The 19871-nt window shown below is 41.8% G+C and overlaps 1 protein-coding gene across 3 annotated transcripts; it reads left to right on the top strand.

The window, feature by feature from the left end:
- The first annotated feature begins 1286 nt into the window (after positions 1–1286).
- Positions 1287–19413, top strand: ipo8 (importin 8). 3 transcript variants are annotated; one of them, XM_026326883.1, is made up of 25 exons: positions 1287–1675; positions 2576–2657; positions 2794–2950; positions 3050–3208; positions 3305–3461; positions 4173–4262; positions 5972–6066; positions 6151–6235; positions 6335–6469; positions 6716–6815; positions 7092–7168; positions 8064–8180; positions 8280–8369; positions 9312–9477; positions 9584–9744; positions 9916–10041; positions 10142–10208; positions 11612–11737; positions 12018–12115; positions 12220–12315; positions 16543–16763; positions 16949–17154; positions 17757–17978; positions 18208–18330; positions 18661–19413. In XM_026326883.1, exons 1-25 carry the CDS (start codon positions 1592–1594, stop codon positions 18708–18710), a joined length of 3090 nt encoding a protein of 1029 aa, XP_026182668.1. In that variant the 5' UTR covers positions 1287–1591; the 3' UTR covers positions 18711–19413. The 3 variants fall into 3 exon arrangements, with proteins under 3 accessions (XP_026182668.1, XP_026182667.1, XP_026182669.1); XM_026326882.1 differs by having other exon boundaries at positions 10142–10217; XM_026326884.1 differs by having other exon boundaries at positions 10142–10217; positions 18208–18337.
- Positions 19414–19871: the final 458 nt, after the last annotated feature.

Raw genomic sequence — 19871 nt, 5'->3', positions numbered from 1 at the left:
GGAAGTAGTCCTTTGATGTGCCTAATGTTAAATAAAAGATGAGCAGTGACGTTTGAGTGCTTCGTTTTGTTTTTGTCATGCTTTCTCTATTACAGATAATGTGTGTAATGTAGCATGTTCTTGTTTACATTAGACCTGTTCGGGTTAGGTGGTGCCAGAATGATGACCAAACTTTGGCTCTGGGGGAACTGAAAAAAAGCCCCAACTGAAAAATAAAACATTGGCTTTTTTTTTTTTTTTTTAAAATGACAGTCTTCTGATTTTCAGTCAGTGTTTCTCAATGCCAACTTCAAATGAAGATTGCAATATTTTTTTGTATTAACTTTTCTTTTTTTTTGCAGTACAAATGCTTCAGTGCCAATGTTGTATTTTTCAGTTGTGTTAATCTTCCAGTGCTAACATTTAAAGTCATTGTTCTGGCTCCGCAGATTAGGCACTGGGCTGTATGTTACCTTTGTGAAACAAAATTTGTGACAACTGTTAAACTAAGGAGTTCTGATCACTGTGCAACTGAGTTTGGCTTCAAAATTTTAATTGTACATGCTAATTATTTGAGAAGTCTGGTTAGTCTCTGGCCTCCGGCCTGGGTCGGCAGGTAACCCAAAAGCAACCCAACGGGACTGACTCAAATGCAGAGTCTGAATTACAGTAAAACCTCTCAAAACAATGAAGTCCAATACAACAGCAAAATTAATTTAAACAAGATGTAGCCAATTATGTGATTGTATATGAAAAGTGGCATTCTTAAATAAAAGCTGCTGTAGTAAGATATATCTTACTGCTTATACTGACCTTCTAGTATTTAAACTGGTACAAATTCATTGGGTGGATAATTATCTTTAAAATTTGACTCTACCTTGAATTTGTCAATAAACCCCTTTCAGTATTAATGTACTGTAATCAATTTTGGCAAGAAGAAAACTGCATTTTACTGGTTAGAAGAGATTATTTGATTTATAGTCTAGAGCCCACAAATATATGGGGTCAATGGAATGATTACAAAGGGAATCACTTGCTTTGTCTTGTATGTAACCTACATGAGTAACGAGTCTAACGGATATAATGGACTAGAGAGAATGTTTACATGCATAAATGTATTGTAAATATCTATGGCAAAATATTCGGCCCCTGAAACTGGGTGTGTAAAACACTAAAAAACGGCAAATCACCAAAGAAAGTAACACCGCCAGGACTCCAGGTGGCAGCAGTGTCTCGGTCGCACCGCTTTCCGTGGAGACAAGGAGCAGGAAAACCGTAAACCGTCTGTTTACTTTGCTTTACGTTAATCGGAAAGTTGGTTACCGGTAAAACGGGGAAGCTTCACCGTTTCTGTAAAGAACTTCGAACCATCCTTCGAGATAAAACACACCAAAGCCTGCGCAGAGCACATTTAAAAGAGGTTTTTCCACCCGTGAGCCTTTTATTTTGAACGTAGTGTCCGGAAGTCGCATGTTTGACCGTCCGGTGTTTGACAGTGGTCGGGCCACAGTGCAGACATAATAGCGCTCGGCTGAATTTAGGCAGAAACGTTTGCTAAAACTACATGTACCCGACCGTAGAAGCGCAGAAGAAACCGCGGAACTAAAAACACATGGATCCCAACAGGATAATCCAGGCTCTGAAGGGGACTATCGACCCGAATCTGAGGATAGCAGCGGAGAATGAACTCAATCAGGTGGGTGAGCTAAAGTAGTTGTTTGTATTTTTTTGTTTGTTTTTTCAGGGGGTGGAGGGGTGGTTGCGATGTTCGGGGGGTGCAGTGGAGAAGACATGATGCCGTTTGTAGGGGAAAGCGCAGACCGTGTTTTGGCGATCGAGCTCCGGCCTGGGTGAACGTTCAGCCCTGGTTTACAGGCAGTTTATATCAGGCCTTGTGATCAGCAGTTACACTAAAACTGCCCCCCTCAAACACAAACACACACACACACACTCACACACCGACATAGGCAGCTGCGCCGCAGAACAATAGGAGTCAGATCATCATCAACACTGATGTCCAAACTTTACCAGGTCAACACTTTCCTTCTCTCTGCTGCTGCAGCACTCCAGTTATATCTCTATGTAACATAACAAATATCCGGTATAGAGCCCCCAATAGGACCACGAGCCCCCAAAAGACTGATTTGTAGACTCAGTACATAATGAAGATGAAGGGCTTTGCTGATACCCAGCAGACCCTCGGGGGACATTGTTAATTGCACTGTCTTGTACAAATGTACAAATCCAGGGTGCAGAATCTTAGCTAGAGGTGACGTAACAGGTGTCAAATGTTTTAGCTGTTCAATTACTGAGGACATTATAGATAAAGGTGCATTTTCAAACATGCTACTTGGATTTTGACATGTCATGCATACACAAGGAAAATGCAGATGCAGTGTATCTGTACTGCGTTCGATTGGCTTAAAAATGTATATAACAATAAAAGTTTATTCAAGTCTTAGAAATATTTTCTGTCATGTACTTCTGAGAAGTGTTGTTAATGTGATACACACTAATAATAATAATAATAGGACAAAATGTAAAAGGTGTCCATGTATTTTCCTTTGCTTGGACCTCACTGATCCATGTGTTTCAGTCCTACAAGATCATCAACTTCGCCCCGACCCTGCTTCAGATCATTGTGTCAGAACAGGTGGAGTTTCCTGTTCGTCAGGCAGGTAAGATGGAACAATACTGTTGCTCACTGATGAAAGCTTTTTACTGACGTGTGCATGTGTGCGTGTGTGTGCGTGTGTGTGTGTGTGTGTGTGTGTGTGTGTGTGTGCGTATGCGTGCGTACATGCATGTGTGCAGCGGCCATCTACCTGAAGAACATGGTGAGTCAGTACTGGCAGGATAGGGAGCCATCCCTGGGTGAGGTCGTCTTTCCCTTCAACATCCATGAGAATGACCGGCAGCAAATCAGAGACCACATTGTGGAGGGCATCATCCGCTGCCCAGAGTCAATACGGTACACACACATACACACACACACCCTGACCTCTAGGGCGGGGCTTGAATGACCTAGGTACCTGCCAGATGCATCCATATGTGTTTGTACTCTCGGCAGGGCCCAGCTGACCATGTGTCTGCGAGCCATCATAAAGCACGACTTCCCCGGCCGCTGGACCGCCATTGTTGACAAAATCAGCATGTACCTGCAGTCTCAGAACAGTGGCAGCTGGTATGGTAGCCTGCTTGCTCTCTACCAACTGGTCAAAACCTACGAGTGAGTAACCTATTCGTGATTTGTCCCCGAAATTACAAATGACTAAAATCTTTCTGTTCAGTTCACCGTGTGCCTGTTTGTGTGTGTGTACTTCAGGTACAGGAAGGCAGATGAAAGGGAGCCTTTGCTGGCAGCCATGCAGATCTTCCTGCTGAGGATTCAACAGCTCATCAGCCAGCTGCTGGCCGATGCCACCATCTTCTCTGTCCTCATCCAGAAACAGATCCTTAAGATCTTCCATGCGCTTGTACAGGTGTGTATGTGTGTGGGTCTTGTGCATGCAACACATAATAAAGGCCAGAAATGCAGGAATGCATGAATGCTGGAGTCAGATCAGTATTGGTGCAGAACTGGATGTCAGGGATGGGGTCTTGAGTCTGCGAGTTAGACTTAAGTTGCACTTAAGTCGCACACACAGTAACTTGACACTTGACTTGAGAGTCACCCTCAAAAGACTTGCAACTCGACTTGGACTTGATGTTTGGGACTTGTGAATAATGTTAATATATTTATTTACTTTATTTTAGCACATTAATGTAAATTTCTGACAAGCAGTGTGTTTACTATTTTCTTCTTCTGGTAAATGAGTGACAGAATAGACACAACCAAGTGTAGCTGCTTTGTATGACATCATACAAAACCTAAACAAACATGCAACATGCAATGTGTGCAGTATAAAAATAAAAGAAGCTGTATCAACTACATCTAATTTTATCAGGCACCTCAAAATGCACCTGGACAGGTCACTCAGTCGACACTTGATTTAGCTCAACATCAGCTATCTAATGTTAGCTTGTTACTAGCTTTGTAAAGCTTTGCAGTCTGCAAAAAATGACTTGTGAGTGTTTCTGCTGGATGCAGCACACACACTAGAAATATTTCCATGCCCGTAAGGCGTTCTTGTCTGTGTCATTGTCATTGTGATGAGAATAATGACAGCATAATCCTTACTGTTGTCCTGCAGTATTCACTCCCTCTCCAGCTGATCAACAACACTGTGATGACTCAATGGATGGAAATCCTCCGAGCCATAATGGACCGCGATGTCCCTGCTGTAAGGCACTCACACATGCAAAGTCCATCATTTTCTTGGCCTTATGAAACTATTAAAAAGGCATACAATTTTTTAATGTCATTATGGTGTTGTAACCCACGAACACCTGTGCAATATAACATAAGACTCATGAATGGAATGCTGAAAATAACTTAAGAAAATATGGATCATCAAGAATGAAGCCCAGAGCTTTGTGTCTGTGATATTAACCTATGATGGATATTGGAGTTGGCTCTTGAACAACAACAGATTTAGAAAAAATTCTTGACAACTTGAATACATGTAGAGGTTGACTGATTCATCGGGCCAATTTCTACTATTTTTAACATAATCGGCATCGGTCGTTGGCTCATCATATAAAGCCAATTAACAGGTAGGCACATCTGGGGGCAGCCCACTGTTGTTGTAATCTGCCATGCACATAAAAACAATGCAGAAGAAAATGACAGAAAATTCAGCTTGTCTTTGCTCTACATGGCTAATTTGCATATGTCAACACAACCACATGGCTAATTAGCAAACCACTGCTAAGTCACATACTATTTTTATGATGGAATTACACATAGCAACGATGCAGTTACACAAGAAACTATATTGACAGTACATTTATGGACAGTGAATTGAAGCATTGCCCAAACCCTCACTGTGCTGGAAATCTGGTCTTCCATAGATGGTTCATTGTTTTTTTTCTTTCAAAGAAAGCAACCAGGTTCAGGTGAGAAAGTAAGGTCAAAATGACATTAGCTGACTGCATTACAAATAGAGGCCCAATATTCAGTTAGGATGTTACAAGTCAATATGGATGAATTTATACCTATTATTAGATTTTAGATTTGTGATTGTATGTTGAGATTGAAGGGGAGAGAGTAGGATGGCATCAACAGAAAGAGCATTGGGCTAACCTCAAAATTGGGCAAAAAAAAAAAAAAAATATATATATAATATATATATAATATATATATATATATAATCAGAAGTATATATGCCTATATATACTTCTGATTGTGCATGCTTACACACACACACACACACACACTGAAAATCTGTACTCACTTGTACAACATATATATATATATATGTGGCACCTTCAAATGGACTAAAAAGGCTGTGCAGTTCTGTAGCAACGCTATGGATGAAATCATACAGCACCTTTCACAGTGTGCTTCTCGTAGACCCTATGGGGAGATTTGGCTTTTCTTCTCTAAAATCCTTGTTCTTGTGTGAATGAATGTTTGTATGTCACATTCTGTCTGGTACTCGAATCGCCCCTTATTTTTAGACTGGAAATGTGAGTACCCAGTAAAAGAAAACTGGGCCAGCATATAATAAATAACCAGCTTAATATATTGGCCATTGGTTGCCCTGATTTGTAAAAATTGGCATCACTATTGGTCATAGAAACACCCATATTGTTTGACCTCTAAATACATGTGTACAAGCCACTGTACATTTATTAATTTATTTAGTTAAAAAGAATCCTTGTGCACAAATTTACAATCTCTGGACAATCTCCCTATAAGTTGTTTATGTAATGGACACTGCAAAACTTTAGTGAAAATGAGCTTTGGCTGTGTTTTTGTGTGTGTGTGTGTGTGTGTGTGTGTGTGTGTGTGTGTGTGTGTGTGTGTGTGTGTGTGTGTGTGTGTGTGTGTGTGTGTGTGTGTGTGTGTGTGTGTGTGTGTGTGTGTGTGTGTGTGTGTGTGTGTTAGGAGACACTGGAAGTTGATGAGGATGACCGTCCAGAGCTGGCATGGTGGAAGTGTAAGAAGTGGGCATTGCGCATCATCACCAGACTGTTTGAGCGGTGAGTCCAGAGTTGCTCTCTGTAGTTTACAGAGTGGCATTACCAGGTGTTTATGTGCTTCTGTTTTTGTTTGTTTGTTTACAGTTATGGAAGTCCTGGCAATGTGACAAAGGAGTACTACGAGTTTGCAGACTTTTTCCTGAAGACATATGCAGTGGGCATACAGCAGGTCAGCACATGTAACTGAGACATGAAGATGTTGCTTTGAGGTTTCTGGTTATTTGGTGCTCAGGCTCCGACTGTTTTGGTTTCTGTGTTATCTGTCCAGGTTCTGCTGAAAGTGGTGGACCAGCACCGTCAGAAACAGTACGTTACTCCTCGAGTCCTGCAGCAGTGCCTGAACTACCTCAATCAGGGGCTGTCACACTCCCTGACCTGGAAGCAGATGAAGCCACATATGCAGGTAAGATAGTCAACTCCAACTGGACTTCCTGAATCATATTTTACTGTCTTACCAGTACATAACAACACAGCTCCTGTATTGTTTTAATAGAGGATAAAACGGAATGTTCTGACTGCAGCTTTGTTTTTTAGTCCAAAATGGAATTAGGCCAGATTTAATACTCTGGGTTCAGGTACATGGTAACTGTTGCGCCACCATGCTGCCCCAGTAAAGATGTTAATGTATGAGCACTTCTGTCTCTTACAGACCATATGCCAAGAGGTCATCTTCCCTCTCATGTGTTACAAAGACGAGGATGAGAAGCTCTGGCAGGAAGACCCCTATGAGTACATTCGCATGAAGTTCAGTGAGTATTTATATACCCTGGTCTGATAATATACCTGCTACCATTCAGTAGTTTTCTGTAACTTCCACTGTGTTTCATTTTAATGATCATGTTGGACAGTCGTTCACAGGAAATTGTTAGATTACAAGAAAACCTCCCAGAAAGTGAATGGACTTTTGTTCATGTGGTAGACTTTGTTGTTGTTGTTGTATTTAGCACTGCAGGAAGCTTGTGTGCTGTGTTTCTGACCGTATTGTTTGTTCTTTGTTCACGCGAGCGTGTTCGTCTCTGTTGCAGACCTCTATGATGACCACGCCCTCCCAGCCACAGCTGCTCAGAGCCTTCTTTGTAAAGCTGCCCGCAAAAGAAAGGAGGTGAGGAGCATTTTTTTTTTTTTTTTTTTTTCTAAATTTGATTTATTTGGATCGCCATTAGCCACAGCAAAGCTGCTGCTATTCTTCCTGTGGTCCATCTAAAAATTCATATTATAGGTCAATAAAAGTGTATACACTACAACAAAGAAATAAAACACAACCTCACTATTCACACCAGCAATTCCACTACAAAAGGATTATAGCGGATTATAGCACTGCACATCCATTATCTGTACCCGCTTATTCCTAATTAGGATCTGATCTGCTGGAGTCTATCCCAGCAAATGTTATATCCCGGAATGCTTAGCTCATCATCAAAAGTTGTATCTAAGTGAGTCTCTGAAATAGCTAGCATGCAAATTATCACACAACAATATTTCTGTTATTTCAGTTAGCTTGTATGGTTCAGTGTACCTGATACCGCATCTTTTGAATTTTGTACGGGTGCTAACCAGTGTGTCTCAGCATGTGGATGTATCATCAACCTGTCATGCCTTAAGAATGCAATGTCTCCTCTTTCTTAAGCTTCTTTCATTTTTGGGAGAGTTCTTTTTCTTCTTACTTATTACTTCATATAGTCCTCATTTATGTAGATCTTTGTGCCCTTTAGGCATTAACATTCATCAGGCAGAAGATGAGTACATTTAGTCAACAACACTTCTTAGACATAGTTTGTATGCATTTTCTGAGACTTCATTTCTATAACTGGTGTTTCTACCAGTGGCTTTATGCTTTTAGATGCCAAGGGCAGCAAAGATTTGACTGGGCAAATGAAATCAGTTAATGCAACTTTAAGTAAACTTGGTAATGTAGTTTGAAGCGCGCGCCTCATCTTCAGCTTTCAGTTTTGCATCAGCCTTTTCTCTGTGTAACTGCTGTTTATTCATCTTGGCAGGTTCTTCCTCAGATGATGGAGTTCTGCCACCAGATACTGATGGACCCCTCTGTTGACCCCCGCAAGAAGGACGGAGCGCTGCACTGCATCGGAGCACTGGCTGAGCTTTTGCTGAAGGTAAACACTTCAACGGACACACGTTTGTGTGTGACTTTTAATTTTGTTTCCCTGTAAAAGCTTCAAAGATTTTTGTATTGAGTCCTCTGCTTCCTACAGAAACGGATCTACAGGGAGCAAATGGAGCTGATGTTGCAAAACTATGTCTTCCCCTTGCTCAACTCACCTATGGGTTACCTGCGTGCCAGGGTGAGTGAGATCTCCACCCTTCTTTCAGAGGGTTAATCTGTTCATTTCTTTTTTCTGTTTGCCCCAATCACTTAAGGACACATGTTCTCCTGTGCTGGATAATGCATTCTTTGGATGTGAGATGAGATAAACTTTGATAAACTGAGATAAATTTTGATGCAGTGTGGATGTGACTGCATATAGTTATTTTGTCCCCCTTTTGATTTTCTAATTGTAAGCAAAAATTGTAATGTAGCATATAATTATAGTGAAGTTTATAATTACAAAAACAATAGCATGTCCACCTTTCCCCTTACAGATTGCCAAAAAACACTACTGGAAATAAGACTGGTGAATGGAAAATAAACAGATTGTCAAGTGCATCATTTAAAACCAAAAGATGATCTAATGTGCTCAGCTGTTATAGAAGGTGTCTCCAAATGATGCATCTTAACCATTAGATAGGGACAGAAATATGGGTGTGTTTGTGAATAAAAGCATATTCAGTAACAGTAAATTATACTTGGGACGAGTGCTTCAGGGTTGTCAGTAGATGGCACCATACTGCTGCTAAGAAATGACATGGCTCCAATGTCCCACCTTCACAAGCGTGGCTCACGTGCAACTTGGTGAAGCCCTCATCTTCTATGTGGAGAATTTCAACACATGCATTCATTCATTTTGTGTTATTTTTCTGTGCAGCGATAATAGACATTCATTGATGGTGTGTTTATTTTAATGCTTTAACCCCCACCCCCCTCCCATACAGTGTTGTTGGGTGCTTCATTCAGTAAATGTGACTCAGTGTTTCAATCCCTTCAGCACTACAGGGTGTACTGTGATCCACATTGACACACCTGGTGCAATACTATAGTAGTTATTATGGTGGTGGTGGCATGTAGACTTAGAAACACTGTGGATGTGCTGGTGCTGTGTTAATCTGTTTCTGCTGTGTTTTGGTAGTCCTGCTGGGTTCTCCACTGCTTTAGCCCGCTGCGTTTCCATGATGAGCTGGTGCTGAGGAACGCTGTCGAGTTGGTCAAACAGGATTTAATCAATGACAAAGAGATGCCTGTTAAGGTGGAGGCTGCCATCGCTCTGCAGACACTGGTCAGCAACCAGGAACAAGGTCTGTGGGGGAATCAGGGAAAATTGCAACATAATGATCCATAATATACATTAGGCAATTTAGATCTAAATACTGTAGTTTTAGCCCTGATTTTTGTGACTTGTAGCCAAGCTGTACATCAGACCCTACATCCGACCGGTCATGCAGGAGCTTCTACACGTGGTAAAGGAGACGGAGAATGACGACCTGACCAATGTCATTCAGAAGATGATCTGTGAGTACAACCAGGAGGTGGCAGCCATTGCTGTGGACATGACGCAGAATCTGGTAGGAACACAGTGCTCACATATTTTATAGTTTTCATTTGGCTCACTGAAATGTGCCGATGACCTGTATTCGTGGTATACTGCTGTTTTGGTGTCGCTGTCAATTTCTGCAGAACATATAATATGATGCCCCAATGAGTCAAGTCTCTGATCGTGTGTGTGTATCTGGCAGGCGGAGATCTTCATGAGAGTCCTTCAGAGCGAAGAGTATGAGGAGAATGAGGATAAGACCGTCATGGCTCTCGGCATCCTTGGCACCATCGACACCATCCTCACAGTCATGGAGGACCACAAGGAGGTTTCACATGTGCAATGACTTCACAGAAAAAAGCAGAAATACTTGATGTTCCCCAGGATTTGTTGTGATATTTGACGCTTTATCTCTTTTCATCTCTCAGATCACTCAGCAGCTGGAGGGCATCTGCTTGCAAGTGATCGGCCTGGTCTTGCAGAAGCCCATCATAGGTATGGCAGGTGTGTGCGCGCAGGCAGTCATTCTTTTTTTTTTTTTTTTCATAAACACACTCACTACACAAGAACACACATCCACTCATTCAGATTCCTGCTGTGTTGACACTCTCACAGGTGGTAATTATTCATCAGAGATTTGCTTCATGAATTTATTTGCGCCTTGATGTGCACTTCAGCCTTGTCGTGCTGTGAAGAAAAAATGTTATTCCTGTTCATTTTCCCCCAGAGAGCCTTAGTGCCAGATTGCAGCACAGGCCTGAGGCAGATGTCTGTCCAAAACATTTCCCCAGACAAGGGGAATTTGGTTGTGGATGGTCATGGTAGGCAGAGGATGTTCCAAAATATCAATTTTTACACAAAAATCCCCAAGTCTTTTGTGAGATTTTAGAGGTATTGATGTTTAGTTTATAATGCAAATTGCAACCTGCGAGGGCCACTCCTGCAGCAGTTTGTCTTGCAAAATACCAGGTCCTTCCTTCTCAGCTAATAACTGATTGATAATTTCCTGCCACCAGATTGGAGAGCTGTGATCAGACAGAGGCAGATAAAGCAGCAGGGGAGGGTCATAATGAACATAATTAAAGATGGAAAGGTCAAGCTATTTTTTTCTCCAGTGTATGTGTGTTCATGCCACTGACACATGCACACACATACACAATCTAGCACAACTGTGGCCTTACATTACGTGAATCACCAGGGAGTGGGAGGATGAGGATGAACACATCAGTAAAGTTGTTTACGTTGTTTCCTTCTCCGTTGCTGACTCAGTGTAGGTAGACGCATGCTGTCATTGAAAGATTTATGTTTTCCAACAGTAGATGGCAACACACACAGTTGGAACCCAGGGTTCCTGTCCTTTAAAGTCAGAGCACAAAACATGATACTGTGTTTATAGCTAATATGGCTGAAATCTGGGAACATAGTGATTTTGTTGCAGCAAAGATCCAATTTGCACTTGTTCTAACATCTGGTCTGTATTTGGATACATTATCTGGATAATGACATTGATCCATGGGCCTTTGTATTTGCTTGATACATAAAACCAAACATCAAAATAAATGAAAACCAAAATAACATTAAATAAGAAGATAATTGCACCCTATATATAAGGTCTTTCACACATCTAGCTGTTATTTTTTCACACATTTTGGATAGGGGAAAGAAAGAGGACTGGTATTGGAGCTGTACTCTGTATAATAATCAGTATGGGAATCAGTATAGTTAATCTATTATTTATCCTCAACTATCATAATTCAGTCCACTTACTATCCTCATGACCACTATCCAACACTTCCTTCTTTTACCTTTAACCCACTCCACTCCAGATGAAGTCGTACAGAACTTGCTTTGATTGTGCGTGTGACATATTTAAGAACTCTTTCTCGCCCTCCCTGCAGAATTCTACGAGGAGATCTTGTCGCTGGCTTTTGGCCTTACATGTCAGACTATCTCCCCCCAGATGTGGCAGCTGCTGGGCGTCCTATACGAGGTCTTCCAGCACGACTGCTTCGACTACTTCACAGGTTCCTGCTGCTCAATACTGGCAGTGCTGTTTTGTGTACCTATGTGAGGGATTACTTTGTATTTGTAAAATCCAAAATGTTCTCACTAGTTAATTGGCTGTGTTCCTTTCCTTAAAATGGGAATTGGGCTTGTTAAGGTGCTACTGTGTTTAAAAATCTGTGAAAGCACTCAGGCAGAAAACTGTTTCAGTTTTCATAGTGTACCAGTACAGTGATTGTTGACACACCAACCCTGAGAACACGGTGACCACATTAGTGATGGTCTGAGTTTCTGTTACAGATATGATGCCTCTTTTGCACAACTATGTTACTGTGGATACAGACATGCTCCTGTCCACCCCGAAGCACCTAGAAGTCATCTACAGCATGTGCAAAAAGGTCAGACTATAGGTGTCTTCAGGTGTTGCTCACACTTACATTAAATTTGAGCCATGTTTTTCCAGCTTCACTTCTGAGTCTTGACTGGATGAACTGCATTGTAGGTGCTCACCATAGATGCAGGTGAGGATGCAGAGTGTCACGCTGCCAAGCTGCTGGAGGTCATCATCCTGCAATGCAGAGGCAGAGGCATCGACCAGGTCAGAAGCTGCCCTATACAGTACACTTTTCAATTTGAAAACATCTCAGGTACACAGAAGGATCAAACCTCATCTCTCTGATTCACTCCCACAGGTGAGTTAGATGAAGTCACCCCTTCACTGACACCACCCATTGTCATCCAAATGTTCTCATTTTAACTAAGTAGGCTCCTTATGCTTTGTAAACTCTTGGCATTCTCTCAGTTAGCCCAAACAGGTAGTCACCTGGAATGGTTTTCGAATAATCTTGAAGGAGTTCCCAAAGGTTGAGTCCAACTCATCCCAAACCATCTCAATTGGATTCAGGATGGGTGATTATGTAGGCCAGGTCCTCTGATGCAGCGCTCCATCACTCTACTTCTTGCACAAATAGCTGTTGCCAAACTTAGAGGTGTGTTTGGGGTCATTGTACCAGCAACCATCCATTCATCCTCTCTACATCTAACAAAAACAGGGTGGTTAGAACTAAAAACTTTGGACGCATCAGACCACAATCCAGAGTACGACTAATTTAATCTGTTGAGTGTGATTAAATTGTTAAATTAATTAAGTGTGATTTTTTTGCTTGGTGACACATGTACGACTAAGATTTTGCAGCTCATTGTGGGATTGTAACATTCAGTTTTTTCCCCCAAGTGAAGGTCAGAGTAAATCAGAAACAGAATGAAGGTGGGTCTTTGCCACTGATGGTCTCTGTCATGTTGTGATACAGCGATATGGGTTTAAAATGAAGACTTGGATACTAATGTATGACATAACTGTAGTAACTTTGCTCAGGAGGAAGTGAAGTACAGTACATAGTTTTTCATTTAAAAAAAGGCTGTGCAGGCAATACAGATATACTCTCTCCTGGCCCTGGCACACCCAACCTAGACCCCAGGTAGCAGCCATTGTTCTCTGTCCCTGCTGGTAAGATTCCTAACCCTACACCCAACGTCACATGCAATATTGTAAAAGAGCTGCCTACACTAAATTTGAGTCAAATAATCATGAAAAAGATCTAAACAACAACCCAACCTACTATAACAATACTGCCCATGATAGAGACTGCAGACATACACACCCAAAAAACAACTGCAGTGTCTGTTGAAATCCCAATAGCTTGTATTTGATTTTTATGTTTGATGGGGAAACGGACATTTCCACGAGGGAGTGTGTAATCATTTCATTTTGCCAAGTACTTTAAGTATTGGCACTTTTAAGCTTAGTTTTAAAAGTCATTTTTTTACTTTTTAAGTTAATCAAAGACACACAAGCATTTATATGCACCATTACTCCTGTTTCCAATGATTTACATTACTGTGGGAAATGACAAACAGTAAGCCAGTAAATGTATGATTGTGATAAGGATACCGTGAAAAAATGTTGGTGCACCTAAATAAAAAAGTGCAGTAAATACAGAGAATTAGTCTAAAGCCCTGTCAGACCAGAGGATAGTTTTCCACCAATCTAATGTCCATTTCTTGGGTTTTTTGGCTCAAGAAATTGTCTACTGCTTGTTCTTCCAAAGTAATGTTTTCTGTGCCACGATTAGACCGTGAAGGCCTGACTAATGCAGTCTCCTCTAAACATTAAATGTCAAAATACACTCCTGAGACCAAGGACCAAGGGAAACATTTTGCGCTCGTGGATCGTAACCATGTTGTAAGTCAAAATGCCAAAAGAAGAAATAGGAGCAAGTGACAAAACCATTAAGACCATAGCCCAAACATTACCCAAAAGCAGAACTAAAAGTGTCAAAAACAGGACTCAGCAGTGAGTAGCCCCATCGGTCTTGTTGATCACTTCAAACATTTGCTTCATGTGGTGAAGATGGCTTCACGAAGGGCATCCACAGTCTGGAACTGGCATCCGTTTTTGTAAACTTCCCTTGTGATCAATCCCCAAATGTTCTCAATAGGATTTAGATCAGGGGAACATGCAGCATTGTCCAAAAGAGTGACGTGTTCTCTTGGAAGAAATCCTTTGTCAGGCAGTCATTGTGAACTGCAGCGTTGTCTGGTTGAAAGACCCTGTCATTACTGCACAGATATAGCCCTCAGTCAAGAGGGATGCCCGCTGCAAAATCTCCACATAACCAGTTGCCATTTGATGCCCCTGCACAACCTGAAGCTCCATTTTCCTATTCAAGGAAAAAGCACCCCAGATCATGATGCAGCCTCCTCCACTGTACTGCGTAGAAAACATCTTCAGTGGGATTTCCTTATGCAAAGTAATGTTGGAAGCCATCAGGACCATCCAGGTTAAATGTTTTAATAAAACTTTTTTCCACCTTTCATTATCCCATGTTTGGTGCTCTCTTGCAAAACCCAAATGGGCAAGACTGTAGCATGGGAAGACATTTTTTGTTCTTTAAGCCGTTCTCTCACAGGTGCTGTCTTATGGTTATTGGGTTGCAGTTAGCAGTAAGGGGAACCTTTTTGTCCCGCAACCCTTAGGATCCATCCATCCATCCATCCATTATCTATACCTGCTTATCCCTAACCAGGGTCCCAGGGATCTGCTGGAGCCTATCCCAGCTCTCTTTGGGTGAAAGGCAGGGGTACACCCTGGACAGGTCACCAGTCCATCACAGAACCCAGGATCTTTTTAAGAAATTTAAAGTGACCGTCTTACTTCGTCCAACCTTGGCAGCGATGGAGCATTGTGATAGGCCTTGCTTTTGCAGCTCAACAATACTGCCACTTTTAAAGACAAAGATTGTTTTGTCTTTGTCTTCAGGAGGTCATAACAGTGAATGCCTGGAGGAAAATGACATGAAAGCCCAATTTTTGCCACACTTTTTAAGGCTATGGTCTTAATTTTTGATCAGCTGATGAACAGCCTGTATAAAGTTAAATGCATTTTTCAGTAAATTGCCTACTCTGTTTTCTAATTTAGAGAAGCATTTATGAGGACTGTATTCTAAGGAAGTATAAATCAGTGGTTTCTGAGGCTGGTAATTATAATAAACTTATCCTATATAGAAGAGTTAGCTCTTAGTCTTCCCTTTCTGGGATGGTCCTCATGGGAGCCAGTTTTATTATAGTGTTTGATGGTTTTGGTGACGGACAGCATGGTGGATTAGTGATTAGCACTGTTGTCTCACAGCAAGAATATTCCTGGTTTGAAACCCATCAGGGGCCTTTCTGTGTGGAGTCTGCATGTTCTCCCTGTGCTTGTGTGGGTTTTCTCCAGGTACTCTGGTTTCCTCCCACAGTCCAAAAACATGTATGTCAGGTTGATTGGTGACTCTAAATTGCCCATAGGAGTGAGTGTGAGTGTGTGAGGTTGTTTGTCTCTATGTGGCCCTGTGATGGACTGGTGACCTGTCCAGGGTGGACCCCTGCCTTTCACCTGAAGAGACCTTAAATAGGAATAAGTGGGTATAAATAATGGATGAATGTTTTTGGTGTCTGCACTCGGGGATACATTCAAAGTTCATGAGAATTTTCGGTTTGGCTGACCTTCATTCACATAAAGTAATCATGGATTGTCTTCTCTCTCTCTAACTGAGTGTTTATTTTATTTATTTATTTAGTTCAATATATATATCAAGATAGATAGATAATATGTATTTGTACCATAGCTGTAGTAGCACTAATAGGACTAATTACTCTGTACCCACCGTTCCTCTGCACAGGACCACTGATGGTCTACACATTAAGAAGGCAAGAAATGTCACAAATTAATTGTAACAAGGCACACCTGTGAACTGAAAGCCATCCCTGGTGATTTTGTCTTTTCCCAGTCTTGTTTTTGGTACATGTCAGTGTAAACCACAAAGCAGAGTTCCAAGGTTGAGTTTAGAGTGGTGGGGTTGAAGAACGTTTGTCAGTGGCATAGCAAAGTGTGCAGCAGTGTGGGACTGTAGACGTCTGTAGTGGAAACAAGGTGTTCTGTCAACAAAGATGTGCTGGTGGAATAGTCTTGCAGCATTGTGCTTGGTCCAGGATGCAATTGCTGTGAATTTAGCCCTGCAAAGAAGCAAGGGTGAGTTACATTCTATACTAGAAGGACAAAAAACAAAGAAAAGACTGAATGAGCTTGACAAAACAACAGAATAAACCCTGAGAAAATGGAAAAACAGGGCAGATAAGGGACAGCAAAGAAACCAAGACTTCACATTACTGTCAAAATCAAATGTAAAAGGTCAGGCCAGATTTCGCAGGGTTTGTCTATTCTGAGCACACCCAACGTGAACTGTAAGAGTAACAGCACTGTAATTTGTCTGTTTCTCTCCCTCAGTGCATCCCTCTGTTTGTGGAGGCAGTGCTGGAGCGGTTGATGAGGGGGGTGAAGTCCAGTGAGCTCAGGACCATGTGCCTGCAAGTGGCCATTGCTGCTCTGTACTACAACCCAGCCCTGCTCATCCACACCCTGGACAACATGCACTTCCCACACAACCCACAGCCCATCACTGCCCATTTCATCAACCAGTGGATGAATGACACAGAGTTCTTCCTGGGGTGAGTCGTAGCTGGCTTTTTAACAGTTTTCTGTCAATTCTGTAGATTCTAAAGCAATTACATTTTTAATAGAAATACTGGTAATAAACTAGCCTCAAGTTATTGAAGGACTGATTCTTTTATCATGTATAGTGAGGGATCTTTTAACCACACATCAAATCTCCCTGTCCTGTTCTGCTCTTCAGGCTTCATGATCGTAAGATGTGTATCATTGGCCTGAGTGTGCTGATGGAGCTGCCCACTCGGCCCGCAGCTCTTGAGGTAGTCGCCCCCCAGATTGTCCCTTCCATCCTGCTCCTCTTCCTGGGCCTCAAGCACCTCTACGCCTCACGTCTCATTAACAAACCAGACCTGCTTGCCCGCGCCAGTCCTCAGGATGAAGACCAGAATGGTAAGAAAAAGACTAGGAAAACAGCTAGTACAGGAGGAGATTTGTGGGCTGTGTAGGATTGAGGTGGGGGAACAACATCGCAAGGAACGAGGACACAAAAAAAGCAGAGAGGAGGCGGAAACTGGCTTAGAGACGATAATGAAATGAGATTTTCCATTCTACATTGGATCTTCCACTGCTTGAATGTTAATTCAAGCTCAAATTAGCTGCAGCACATTTACTTTTTCACCCCTATCGGCTCTACTTTGCTTCAGTCAAGCGTAAAAGAATTAGATTCCTAAACCTTGTCTACTGCTTGTGGGCCAGACTGATAAACTAGCTTAGTGCAGTGGTGACAGCTGAGGGTTTCTCCTGCGGGCTGGTATTTAAAATGCATTGATTTCACTGCATCAAATGTTTAAGAATGGTGTATTCTTAATAGAAAAGTTTACATTTTCTTCCAAAGTCAAACGTGTTCTGGTTTGAAATCTACTGTGTTATGTGTGCAGAATCGAAAGTGGTAGTGTTAGAGAGAAAATACACAATAGTACAACACAATTTTCCTCTGTCCCTACACTTTTAGGCTTTAATCTAAATGAGTCTGCTTTTGTCTGTGTTGGCAGAGGAGATTCCTAGTGATGAAGATGAGGTGAACGAGAACCACAACACAGCGCGGCAGCAGTCTGGTATGTCAACAGGCTCAGGTTGCGAGGATAATGATGAAGATGATGATGACTACTGGGATGATGACGGCTTTGAGGGGACACCTCTGGAGGAGTACAGCACGCCTCTCGATTATGACAACGGAGTGGATGAGTATCAGTTCTTCACCACTGCCCTACTTAGTAAGTCTTTGTCTGGCAAAACATTAACTGCACTAAGGCAGAAGAGCATAACTTACAGTGATTCCAACTTAGCTGTTTACAGAGATCTTTGTTTTGACCTACAACATACAGAAGAAGCTGAAAAAAACACACTGAGTCAGACACACAGGCATCTCAGGATGACGTTATAATGTTAGAGCTTTTTGTGCGCTTGTGTGCGTGTGTGTGCGTGTGTGTGCGCGTGCATTAGGGGTCCAGAACACTGATGCAGCCTGGTACCAGTGTTTGACAGCTCCGCTCAGTGATGACCAGAAGAAACAGCTGCAGGAGATTTACAGCATTTCACAGCAGAGGAGGAGCACTGCTGCCGAAGGCCAGTGGTGAGGGAGCTGCACGGGGGCGGGCTAATTAGCAGCAGAGGGAGAGAGATTTAAAAAAAAAAACAGCGATGCAAGAAGATGCCCTGCAAGTCAAAGAGAGAGAGAGAGAGTCAAATAGAGTTTCTTAATTTGAACAGTGGCCTGAAGTGTTGTTTTATCAGTTTTTATTATGAAGTGGAAATTACAGCAGTCTGACACATTTTCTTGGTGTGATGACTAACTAGCAAATCATGCTATTTAATTCTAGTCTTAGTTGAATGATGCCAACAAATGACCAGAGAAACTTTTACAAATATACCAACTGAATCTTGTTGTGTTTTCAGAGTGCCAAGGAGACAGTCAGACAGAAGGATCTGGTCTGACTCTTACCTGAAGTGGATTTCACTCTATTCTGAATGATCTCAGTCCACATTACACCATATTACATGTAAAGCATCCCATCGAAAGCAAGTCCTGAGGTGCCATCCAGACTGCATATAGTAGCAGGTGCTGGATTGGCATTATATCCATTTGGGATCTGGTGCACTGTAAAGAATCAAAACTCTGACTGGAATATTCCTATATACAGGATAGGACCTGTGTGTGTGTGTGCGTGTATGTGCGCGTGTGTGTGCGCGTGCGGACTTCAGAGAAAAGGTCAGCATCATAAATATAAATATTCTTGACCAGCAAAATTCTAAGTTCTTGTACAGTGCAGTCCTTTGGTCTAAGTAATGGTGTTTGCGTGTGTGTTAGAGAGACAGTTTAAAAAAAACAAACAAAAAAAAAACCACACACATCAGTGTGTGTGTGTGTACTGTAAGCGCTCGTCTTTGTCTTTCTATAGCTAAACATGTTTCTTATCATCTCATGAAGCGAGGGCTACGCTGAGCCTGCGTTCTGTCAGGGTGCCTTCTATACAGACTGCAGACAGACAAGAAGGTCAAAGGGCAAGGACTTGTGGTCTCCAACCTTGACATCACACACATGAAATGTAAAGTGGTAGGGGAACCTTGGGGTATGCAGTTTGTGTCTCTTTGTTTTTGTAACAGTTTTCAGAACTAATTTAAGAAAATCATAAAAGTTCATGTAACATTCTTGAGAATTGTTCTTGTTTTATTGTGGTCTTTGTTTAGTTCTTCCTACGTTTACTAAACAACAGCTTTGTTGTTTCGCTAATTGCCAGTTGTTACCGAGTGTATCTGAAAAACACCTGTGATTAATTTGCACTTAACTCTGCTGGTTCCATAATGGCTGGGATGAAGCGCACATGATTTGTGGTTTAGCAACTAACGTTTCCAAAAATCATGTTATTGTCCTTTGAATATGTTGCACAGAGGATTTTGATGCTAATCAAAGACCCCAAAAAAGAGTCTTTCTTATTTTTCAAAATGTTTTTGGACACAGTGTCTTTCTTATGCAGTCACTCCTTTGGCCTTTACCTTCCACTCTGAGGTTTCATTTTCTGAGCATTTAGTTTTAGTGTTCCATTTTTTCACCCCTGTGCACGTGTGTACTATATGTGCAGTACAAGAAGGAATAGCCAAGGGCAGAG

This window comes from Mastacembelus armatus, chromosome 23 (assembly GCF_900324485.2).
Source record: "Mastacembelus armatus chromosome 23, fMasArm1.2, whole genome shotgun sequence".
NCBI lineage: Eukaryota > Metazoa > Chordata > Actinopteri > Synbranchiformes > Mastacembelidae > Mastacembelus > Mastacembelus armatus.
The sequence above is the reverse complement of the archived record's forward strand: the minus strand, read 5'-3'. Positions and strand labels throughout refer to the sequence as shown.